This window comes from Podarcis vaucheri (genome assembly GCF_965113315.1).
Source record: "Podarcis vaucheri genome assembly, contig: HAP1_SCAFFOLD_188, whole genome shotgun sequence".
Taxonomy (NCBI): Eukaryota; Metazoa; Chordata; class Lepidosauria; order Squamata; family Lacertidae; genus Podarcis; species Podarcis vaucheri.
Genome location: NW_028118750.1, coordinates 15,776 through 27,049, shown reverse-complemented (window position 1 = coordinate 27,049; position 11,274 = coordinate 15,776). Strand labels below are relative to the sequence as shown.

The following is an 11,274-nucleotide window of genomic DNA, read 5'->3' as shown; positions in this document are numbered from 1 at the left end:
AGAAGATCTTTCCCTTCCTGACTGAAATGAGACCAAAGTGGACAGTATCCTCACAGCTTCTACTTCTACTACCATAGGCGCCGACTCCATGGGGCTTGAGGGGGCTTGAGCCCCCTCAAAAAATTTTTTGGGGGGGCTCAGCCCCCCCAATAATCTCGGGCGCCGCCGCCGTCCCCCGCCTCCTCCCCACCTGCTCCCTCGCCAGCCAGCCAGCCAGCCGCGCGCCCTAGCCGGAGAGCCCCGGCCGTCCCCCGCGAGATTAGGGAATCCCCGGGGGCGGGGGCTCCTGCCTCTAGCCCTAGGTTTCCCGCATATCAGCTGTTCCGGAGCTGATAAATAGGCAGCAGCACGCTCTCTCCTATTCGCTCATGAGGGGGCGGCGCCACTTTATTTGCATATTCATGAGCTTATTTGCATATTCATGAGCTTATTTACATTTCGCGAGCTTTCCCGGGCCCCCCCAATATTTTTTATAAGTCCGCGTCCCTGTCTACTACCGAAGCTGATGGAAGACACTCCGGGCCACCGAGGCCGCCTGAGCCTCGAGCGACAGCATAGGTTCCAGGAGTACCCCCAAGCTGTGAACCTGCTCCTTCGGAGGAAAGGTGACCCCGTGAAGAGCAGGTGGCCTAGGGAACCACCCACTAACAGTGCCTCGGTCTTATCTGGATTGAGCTCAAGTTTGTTGGCTCTCTCCAGTCCATTACCGAGGCAAGACACTGGTCCAGCACTTCCACTGCATCACCTGCAGATGTAAAGGAGAAACAGAGCTGAGTGTCATCAGCATACTGCTGACAACGTACTCCAAACCTCCAGATAACCCCACCCAGCAGTTTCATGTAGATGTTTAACAACCTGGGGGATAGGCTTGAGCCCTGCGGAACCCCACATTGAAGGTTCCATGGGGCTGAAAATCACTCCCCATGTACCACCTGGCTTACTTCTCAGCAGATGTGCCAACTTGAAAAAAAATAATAGGAGGGCCCAGGCAATCACTGTCCAGCAGAATTGATCATATGATGCCGTGCACACACACTATCTGAATGGCAGTGCCGGTTTGGGGGTGCCAGGACCCCACAAATATTTTGTTGGCAAAGCCGATCAGCCCCTAGGAGTTGGCTCTTGTGCGTCAGAACCGCAAAGGGCTGGGCTGCAGATTCTTCCACCCGGATCTCTGCAACTGCTGAGAAGAGTTGAGTGCTGACTATTCCTGGCTCCCTGGAGCAGTCCTTGTTTCTGCTAATAAAGAGTTAGCTTCACATGCTCTCTGTGGTTTTGGCTGGCTGGCTCTAGGATTCCATGAATCCAAACTCCCTGGAGGAAGGGGGTGCGGTGGGACTAGGACCCCCCCCGCTTTACTTCAATCAGATACCTGAGCAGGAGGAAGATGCCAAGGCAGCTCTAGAGCCCCTCCAGGAAATTCTCTGCCAGCGCCCCCAACCGTCCCCTGGCAATGCTTGGCTGGACTTCCCTCCCCCACCCTCTTCCTCCCAGGCTAATGGATGAGATGATGCCACACACCCCTCACCATTTTAATGTCAATCAACTTTTTTTGGAAGGGGGACAATGGAACCGTGGCCCCTGGGAGTTGGCTCCTGAGCCTCTTTCCACCCCCTCCCTGGGGAGTCAACCCTGAGGGCCCTCTTTGGCGATGGGGACCCTCATCTGAAGGAAAAGGGAGGTTGGGGTTCAAATCCCCACGACGGGGTGAGCTCCCGTTGCTCTGTCCCAGCTTCTGCCAACCTAGCAGTTCAAAAACATACCAGTACAAGCAGTTGTGGCATTTCTGTGCACTCTGGTTTTCACCAATGTACCCCCTTGCGCCAGAAGCGGTTTAGTCCTCCTGGCCACGTGACCCGGAAAAGCTGTCTGTGGACAAACGCCAGCCCCCTCGGCCTGACAGCGGAGACGAGCGCTCCAACCCCACAGTCGCCTTTGACTGGATGTAACCGTCCAGGGGTCCTTTACCTTTTGAATGTTCCAGTGTTATTGTGAATGGGGGGAGGGTAATCTCCTGGGGAGGAGGGGCTTCATCCTGCCAGGCAAGCCCTGCAGGTGTTGGGTTCCCGCTTTGCAGCTGGATTGCATAGATCCGGGGCCCAGTAAGGGCCCTTTTTGGGGGCCCCTCCCTTCCCCATCACTGCATCTTCATCTCTTTGTCCTCTCTGCCCATCCACCTCCCTTGCTTGCTCCTCCTGGAGTCTATTTCTGCAAGTCAGGCGGGGGTACCACCCCCCTATGATGGGGGGGCAGTTCTTCCCTGTTCAGTTCTTCCTGTGCTGGATCCTCAGGGATCCTGCACCTCAGCCCACAAGGCCCCTTTTCTGCAAGGTGGTTCTTTGGCCACTTCTTCCCTGCCTCTGGTTTGCAGAAAGCTGCACATGCCCAGAGTATGGACTATGGAGGATTTTCACAACTGTGGTTATGTTTGGTGTGGGGAAGAAAGGGGGGGAGCTGTCTGCGGACAAAGGTCCAGGGGTCCTTCGCCTTCGCCTTCCCTTTGGTGGGCATCGCACTTCAGTTTCCGCAAAGGGGCCCCTGGGGGTGCAGGGCAGGGGAGCATCTCTTGGCCCCCCAGGGAAAGAGAAATGCGGGTGGGTGGGGGGGGAGAGACTTCCAAGGAGACCCTGCAGGTCCCCAACTTCGCAGCCGGATCCCTGCCGGTGGGTCCCAGGGAAGGCGATTCCAGGAAAGGCCCTTTAACATTCGATTATTTAGTCATTTCAAAGTAGGGATCCAGATGCACACGGCAGAATGGTACCCGGGAACCCCCACCTCCCTTGTAGTCAGTGTGCATAAGATGGGGGGCGGGCCTTGATGCAGAGTCCTTGGCCCAGATGGAGAAGGGAGGGCAGCCCCTAGAGCGCAGAAGCAGGCAGGGAGAGGGAGGGAGGGGCGGTCTGGGTGCCCTCGGCTTTGTTGTTGTTGTTTAGTCGTTTAGTCATGTCTGACTCTTTGTGACCCCATGGACCAGAGCACGCCAGGCACTCCTGTCTTCCACTGCCTCCCGCAGTTTGGTCAGACTCATGCTGGTAGCTTTGAGAACACTGTCCAACCATCTCGTCCTCTGTCGTCCCCTTCTCCTTGTGCCCTGCATCTTTCCCAACATCAGGGTCTTTTCCAGGGAGTCTTCTCTTCTCATGAGGTGAGCCTCAGCTTCAGGATCTGTCCTTCAAGTGAGCACTCAGGGCTGATTTCCTTCAGAATGGAGAGGTTTGATCTTCTTGCAGTCCATGAGACTCAAGAGTCTCCTCCAGAACCAGAATTCAAAAGCATCAATTCTTCGGCGATCAGCCTTCTTTATGGTCCAGCTCTCACTTCCATACATCACAAGCCCTCGGCTTGCCAAGGGTTAAAAGGAGCAGAGCGGGATTCCTAGAGAGGACAGGAAGGGGAGGGTGGGGGAGGGCAAGGTCCTCCAGAGCAGAAGCCCCTCCCTGCCCAGTCCCTTCCTGCGAGCAAAGAGGAGGCTGCTTTGTTCTCTCTGCTTTGCAAAAACTTCCTCGGTGCCCCTCCTGGAATCCGGTGAGTCTCTTCTCTCTTCCCCCTTGGGGTGCAGCGGGGAGAAGGGGGTCCCAGGGCTGCAAGGGAGGAGGCAAGCCCCCCCGTCCAGCTCATGCATGGGGGGGGGAGACCCCCAAAGTCAGGGAGCAGAGGGTCCTGCCCCCAGTTCCTCTCTGCCAGGCCAGGGAGGGGCTGAGTGTCCAGCAGGTCTGCGACTCTGTTCTTCCTTTGGATCAAGATGCTGCCTTCCTTGTTGGGGAGGGGTCCTTTTTGGGGCAACAAAAGGGGGGCATGCAAATAAGCCCCCTTCAGACTGAGGGGAAAGTCGCATTTCATAACACAGAGAAGCATCCATGGAATCCGAGGAAGGAGACGCCCTGTGGAGTGGGGAGATACAGCCCCCCCCCAAGTGTGGAGACTGGAGGGGAGACCCTCTCCCACCAGCTACCCAAATACAATTCCCAGAGTTCCCTGGCAAGAAGGGTGGATTGGTGACCACTCTGGGAATTGCAGTCTTTGCGCAGCAGGGCTGAAGCTGTCTCCTTGCAACTCTCAGGGTCCTGAACCAATTCTGGCTCCCAGGATTCTTGGGGGGAGTCCCCAGGGCCGGGTGAGATCTGGTTTCCAACCTTGTTAAACATCTGCCCCCTCCCAGCTGAGCCAGTGCACAGACTGGCATGTGCCACTCTTGGGAGCAGGAGCTGCATCCAGCCTTGCTCAGCTCAACATTTTTAGGAAGACCATCCCCCTCCTGCCCTGGCAAGGCACTGGGGTGAAGCTGCAATGCCATCAGCATCCTGTATGAATAATAATAATAATAATAATAATAATAATAATAATAATAATAGCAACCATAATATTTACCTGCCACCCATCTGACTGTGTTTCCTCAGACACTCAGGGCAGCTTCCAGCACATATAATATACAGGGCTGCCTTCAGGTGTCTTCTAAAGGTTACATAGTTACTCATCTCCTTGACATCTGATGGGAGTGTGTTCCACACGGAGGGTGCCACTACCAAGAAGACCCTCAGCCTGCTTCCCTGTAACTTCTCTTCTTGCACTGAGGGAACCACCAGAAGGCCCTTGGTGCTGGACCTCAGTGTCCAGGCTGAACGATGGGGGTGGAGATGCTCCTTCGGGTATCCTGGGCAGAGGCCGTTCAGGGCTTTAAAGGTCAGCACCAACACTTTCAAAGTAAATCCTTTAGGAGCGGTCTTACATGGTTCCAGCAGCAGTCACCAGTTTAGCCTCCACATTCTGCAGAACACTAAGTGAATGACACAGAAGTTGCTGCAGACTAAAGTTAGAAAAGCTTTAATTGCTACAAATGGTATAAGGAAACATGATATGGAATTAAGGGAAATGATGGTGTTGACCTGGAGTGGTTACAAAATTTCTGGTCTCTCCCCGAGTGCCACGGGCCCTGCTCCAAAGAGAGCTTCTCTAAAGAAAGCACACCCAAAAATCACTCCATTTTGCGTGAATAAGGAAAATGAGGAGGTGGCTAAGAAACAGCAGGAGCCAGATCCTATTCCCAGCCTTCTAGGGTCTCTCAGCAGCTCTAATGAGGAGCAGAAAGAGGTTTGGGGCCCAGCCAGCTCAACTGCTAAGGCATCTCTTGCACTGAGACGTGGGGGAACCTACATGTAATAGCTACTCGGCTGTATTCTGCCCATGCTCTGGGGTTGCAGTTTTCAGGCTTGGGGACAGGATGGTGCCTGGTTTTTGCACCAAGTTCTATCCATAAGCCATTCTGAGTTCAATGGGGTCCACTCTCAGGTCATAGTGTGCATACCATGCCAGCCTTACGAAGTGGGGTGAGGTGCAAACAGATTAAATGGGAATCACTGGAGATGTTTCAATGGCGTTTCTGTTGGGAAGGGGCTGCCCCATTTGTGCTTCTCCAGGGGCAGGGGAATATCTAGGGCAGGAGAACCCCTGCAGGGCCTCTGAGGCTCCCTTTGCTTCTTCCTCTCTCCCAGGACCCTGCAGCTTGTGGTGGCTTCCCGACTCCTCAGGAAAGATGAAAGAGACTGAATCTGTAAACCCAGCGAGGATGGAAGGGGGAAGATGGACGGTTGACCTGGTCGGGTTGTCTCCTGCATCCCTCCTCACAGCCTCTGAGCGTTCCCTCCCAGGGACCTCCGAGATATCTGGTGAGTCCCAGGGGAGGGGAGATGGGGACATGGATGGATGGGGCTGGAGAGGTACTGGGGTTTGCTCAGCTTGGGGGTGGGATGAGGCAGGCAGGCAGATGGAGTTTGAGAAGGTGAGCACCTTTTTGGGCTCCTCCACCTGCCTTCCAGCGCCTTTGACATCTCCGGGCAATTTGAGCCAGGAATACGTCACCGCTCCCCGGCCACTGCGATGTATTGGCGCCAGAACTGGGCTCTGAATGCCCTACCAATGTCAGAGAACTCGCTGATCCATTGCGCAGCACTAGAAGCCATGATTCTTTAAATTACCTGATCCTAATTTCAGGATTGACTGTAGATGGGGCCTCTGTGTTTCACCTTTTACTTTTCTTTTAGGAATAACTTTTCCTTTTCTTTTAAAAACAAGGATCATATAGGATTAATATATGATACAAATATGTGCACTGAGTCTTCTCAGTCTTCTCATATGATTCTCAAAACTAGTAGAAGTAATTTGAAGGAATTTCTATAACATATGGTTCATCGTTAGTGGTCAGTGTATCAGTTCTGAGTTCATGAATTGGTTTAAATTGGGCGGGGGGAGGAGGAGAGATAGGAGAGAACAGAGCAACAGAACAAGTGACTGATCCATTGCACAGCACTAGAAGCTGATCCTAAATTCTTAAATTACCTGATCCTAATTTCAGGATTGACTGCAGGTGGGGCCTCCATGTGTTGCCCCATTATCTTTTCTTTTTGGAACAACTTTTTATTGTTTTTAAAAGCAAGGATTATAGGACTAATAAATGATACAAGTGTATAGACTCATTCTTCTTCGTTGTGCTTAGATTAAGTGTGAGTAATAGTCATTTTCCATCTTATGTTACCAATTAAACTATCCTTATTTTTCGCTCTATCGGACGCACTTTTTCCCCTAAGGAAATGAAGAGGAAATGTTTGTGCGTCCTATGGAGCGAATGCAGGCTTTCGCTGAAGCCTGGAGGGCGATAGGGGTCGGTGCGCAGCGGGGGTAGGTGCTGCACACCCCATGCTTCAGGCTTCAATCCGCAAGCCTTCGTAGCCCAGTGGGAACTCCTGCCGCGCTCAAAAGGCTTGTGGATAGCTGCCTGTTCTGGGGGCCCCAGCCCCGCAGCTAAAAACGAAGCCAAGAGAGTTAGCGGGATCCATCCCGCTCGCTGTCTTGGATTCTGCCAAAGCTGCCCGCAGCCTCTCCCGGCTGGAGAGTTTGCGTGCGACTAAAGAGGAAGCCAAGACAGCCAGCGGGATGGATCCCACTCACTGTTTTGGCTTCTTTGCTCTTTGGGGCTGGGGTGGATATTTTTTTTTCTTTATTTCCCCCCTAAAGACTAGGTGTGCCCTATGGTCCGGTGCACCCTATGGAGCTAAAAATACGGTATACAGAGTTGGTCTCCTCATGAAAATGAGAGGAGATTCAAGGTGAAGTAAGAGATTTAGAAAAAAGTTTAAATTTAGACCAAATTTAGATTGAGGCAACAGCTGGTGGGGAGTGTGCAGGTGAAGATGCTCCTGCTTGTTTCAGAGGAGGCACGGACGTTGCTGGATCCTGACAAGAGAGCTTTGCGTAAGGAAGTCAAGGAGGAGAATTGTGGGATCATGGACCCTCTCATTAAACATTAATTTTCAAATTCCATACATACCTCTATTTCGGGGTGGCCAGCTTCCAAGAGACTGCAATCTACTCGCGAGTGATATACCCCTGTTTTTGAGGGGTTCAGGTCAAAGTTGTTGAGCTTTTATTAGCAACTCACCAAAGGAGCGCTTGGGGGGGGGGGAAACAGCCCCCAGCCTCGGTTTGTAAGCTCTGTCTTCCATTCTCCAACAATGGAGGGAGGATCCGGGAGGGGGCCAGCGATTGACTGCGATTGACCAAAACCTCACAAGGATCTACCAATAGATTGTGATCGACCTGTTAGACATCCCTGCTCTATTTGATGAACCTCCAGTATTTGGATGGAGACCAACAGCATCTGGGATTCTAACATCCACACCGTGAGCCCTGAATGGAGGGGTATCAACTGTTTTCTCTGTGAATATTCTTCGTCTTGTCATGCCTTTTAAAACAATGACCAGGCTTGTCTGAACCATCCAGGCCTTCTTAAATGTGGGCTTGAGAGTTTTTAGGGAAGTTGAAGTAACTTCTGTCAGGTTTGTTGTTTTGGCTTCTGTTTGCATTTGATTGACCAAAGAGATGACTGACCTTGCATATGGGGTGGATTCCAGGATTGAGCCAAATCAAATCTATCCCAGATAAAAGCCAAGCACTATGTCAGTTAATATCAGCCAACAAAGGCAGTGAAAACTATTGTAAGGCCTCACATCTAACTTCAGTCCTTCCTCTATCACAAGTATTCATTAACTTTGTTCAATAATGGATGTGAAGCACGTCCCCTTCGCTCTGAGTAGGGTTGGGGTCCGGGGCAGCGATGCAGAGTTAGCACGACTTACCCTAATGTGGCAGTGCATTGCTGGGGGAGGGGTCAGGTGGTGGGTTTGATGGTTCTGTGCCATCTGCGCCCCGGTCACAGTATGCTGGCAATGGTGCCCCACTGGTTTCAAGAGAGTCAGGCACCCCTCAGGCGTGCTCAAATGTTGGGGGGTTGAAGATGCCACACATCTACAATGCCATTAAGTTAGACTTCAAGGCTGTCCTCTTGAGGCTGAAACGGAGCACTCTCAAGTCTCTTAGTGAGCTGGGGGCCGGGGAACTCTGTTCAATAATCTGGAGCTCCATTTCTTCCTGAGGCGATAATTATCTTTTCTCTTCATTGCAGAAGGTGATGAATGGGAAGGGAAGAACAAGGGGGACCACAACAGAATCCACATATCGGAGAAATCAAATAAATATTCAGAGTATGGAGAGAACATCGGCCAGAGCTCCCAGTCCACCTCCCATCAACGAAGGAGCTTCATTCGGAGGGATAGCCTCACTTCACATGAAAAAATTCATAGAGGAGAGAAATTGTATCACTGCAGAGAATGTGGAAAGAGCTTCAGTCGAAAGGATCATCTCACTCGCCATCAAAGAATTCATACAGGGGAGAAACCCTATCAGTGCTTAGAATGTGGAATGAGCTTTAATCAAATCATACATCTCACTCGCCATCAAAGAATTCATACAGGGAAGAAATCCTATCAGTGCTTGGAATGTGGAAAGAGCTTTAGTCACAGCAGCCATCTCACTTCCCACCAAAGAATTCATACAGGGGAGAAACCCTATCAGTGCTTGGAATGTGGGAAGAGCTTCAGTCGAAAGGACAGTCTCACTTTGCATCAAAGAATACATACAGGGGAGAAATCCTCTCAGTGCTTAGAATGTGGGAAGCGCTTTAGTCACAGATCACATCTCACTTTGCATCAAAGAATTCATACAGGGGAGAAACCTTTTCAGTGCCTGGAATGTGGGAAGAGCTTCAGTAGGAGCACCCATCTCACTTCCCATGAAAGAATTCATTCAGGGGAGAAATCCTTTCAGTGTTTGGAATGTGGAAAAAGCTTCAGTCACAGCCACAGTCTCACTTCCCATCAAAGAATTCATACAGGGGAGAAACCCTATCAGTGCTTGGAATGTGGGAAGAGCTTCAGTCGAAAGGACAGTCTCACTTTGCATCAAAGAATACATACAGGGGAGAAATCCTATCAGTGCTTAGAATGTGGGAAGAGCTTCAGTCAAAAGTCCAGTCTCACTTTGCATCAAAAAGTTCATACAGGGGAGAAACCCTATCAGTGCTTGGAATGTGGGAAGAGCTTCAGTCAGAGCAGCAATCTCTCTTCCCATCAAAAACTTCATAAAGGAGAGAAAGGCTATCAGTGCTTGGAATGTGGAAAGAGCTTCAGTCAAAAGGATACTCTCACTTTTCATCAAAGAATTCATACAGGGGAGAAACCCTATCAGTGCTTGGAATGTGGAAAGAGCTTCACCCACAGTCGGAGTCTCTATTCCCATCAAAAAGTTCATACAGGAGAGAAACCACATCAGTGCTTGGAATGTGGAAAGAGCTTCAGTGAAAGCAGCAGTCTCACTTTGCATCAAAGAATCCATACAGGGGAGAAACCCTATCAGTGCTTTGAATGTGGGAAGAGTTTCAGTCAAAGCCCCCATCTCATAACCCATAAAAGAATCCATACAGGGGAGAAACCATATCAGTGCTTGGAATGTGGGAAGAGCTTCAGTCAACGCCCCCATCTCATAACCCATAAAAGAATCCATACAGAGGAGAAACCATATCAGTGCTTGGATTGTGGAAAGAGCTTCAGTCACAGACAATATCTCACTTCCCATCAAAGAATTCATACAGGGGAGAAACCCTTTCAGTGCTTGGAATGTGGAAAGAGCTTCAGTCACAGGCAGAGACTCACTTCCCATCAAAGAATTCATACAGGGGAGAAACCCTTTCAGTGCCTGGAATGTGGGAAGAGCTTCAGTTGCAGCTCAAATCTCATTCACCATCAAAGAATTCATTCAGGGGATAAATCCTATCAGTGCTTGGAATGCGGAAAGAGCTTCAGTCACAGCCAAAGTCTCACTTTGCATCAAAGAATCCATACAGGGGAGAAACCCTTTCAGTGCTTGGAATGCGGAAAGAGCTTCAGTTACAGCCATAGTCTCACTTCCCATCAAAGAATTCATACAGGGGAGAAACCCTATCAGTGCTTTGAATGTGGAAAGAGCTTCAGTCACAGCCGCAGTCTCGCTTCCCATCAAATAATTCATACAAGAGAGAAAACCTCTTAGTGTTTGGAATGTGGAAAGCGCTTCAGTCAGAGTGCCACTCTCATGGCCCACCAAATTATTCATACAGGGTTTAAAGCATATCAGCGCATGGAATGTGGAGAAAATTTCACTCGGAATGGTAGATTCAGAATCTAGTCCAACCCCCGCCAATGCAGAAAAAAGGTCATTTCAAGCATCCATGACAGATGGCCATCCAACTTCTTCTTAAATACCTCCATTGAAGGAGAGTCCTCTCTCTTCTGAGGGAGTTCCTTTTCACTGTTGTCTCTTACTATCAGAAAGTTCTTCCTGGTCTTTAGGAGGAATCTCCTTTTGTGTTGCTTGAATCACCTCTTCAGATTCCTTCATGACCTTGAGAAGGACTTCTGTATGTCTGAGAATGTCCAGGGGATTGGACCATGCTCTATATTCAGGGGGAAACCCATGAAGAGGAGTCCGATATAGGGCTTAAGTCATCTAGGCATTGGTCAGATTGTCATAATTACAGACATACTTACTGGTTTGAACGGAAGTGATTCTTATTCCAGGGGAAGTGGTGACTGTGAGATTCCCTGTGCTCTTGCCAATATTGTCCAAACGGCCAGTAAAACTTTGACACAGCAGACCAATACCCGCTGAGGTTGATGTATTGGGAGGTTAGGTTTAGGGCCGTGTGGTATTGCTTCATTGTATGTGGGGTCCCTATAAAGGGAACTTCTTCCTCTAGGTGGGAGGGAGACTGGTCAAGTTACCATCAGTTGAATGCAACATTTAAGTTAGATTTTAAAAAATGGATTTGCAGAATAAAACTCACAGTTTGAAAGCTTGTATATATGCTAAGGGGAAACTTCATGAAGATGATGCAGAGGAGTCAATCTA

The 11,274-nt window shown here is 50.2% G+C and overlaps 1 protein-coding gene across 1 annotated transcript; it reads left to right on the top strand.

The window, feature by feature from the left end:
- Positions 1-3,428: 3,428 nt before the first annotated feature.
- LOC309524443 (uncharacterized protein) lies at positions 3,429-10,551 on the top strand (the record flags this gene model as incomplete). The annotated part of the gene is made up of 4 exons (XM_082242379.1): positions 3,429-3,525; positions 5,490-5,663; positions 8,456-10,273; positions 10,484-10,551. The coding sequence occupies exons 2-4, from the start codon at positions 5,531-5,533 to the stop codon at positions 10,549-10,551; spliced, it is 2,019 nt and encodes a 672-aa protein (XP_082098505.1). The 5' UTR covers positions 3,429-3,525; positions 5,490-5,530.
- Positions 10,552-11,274: the final 723 nt, after the last annotated feature.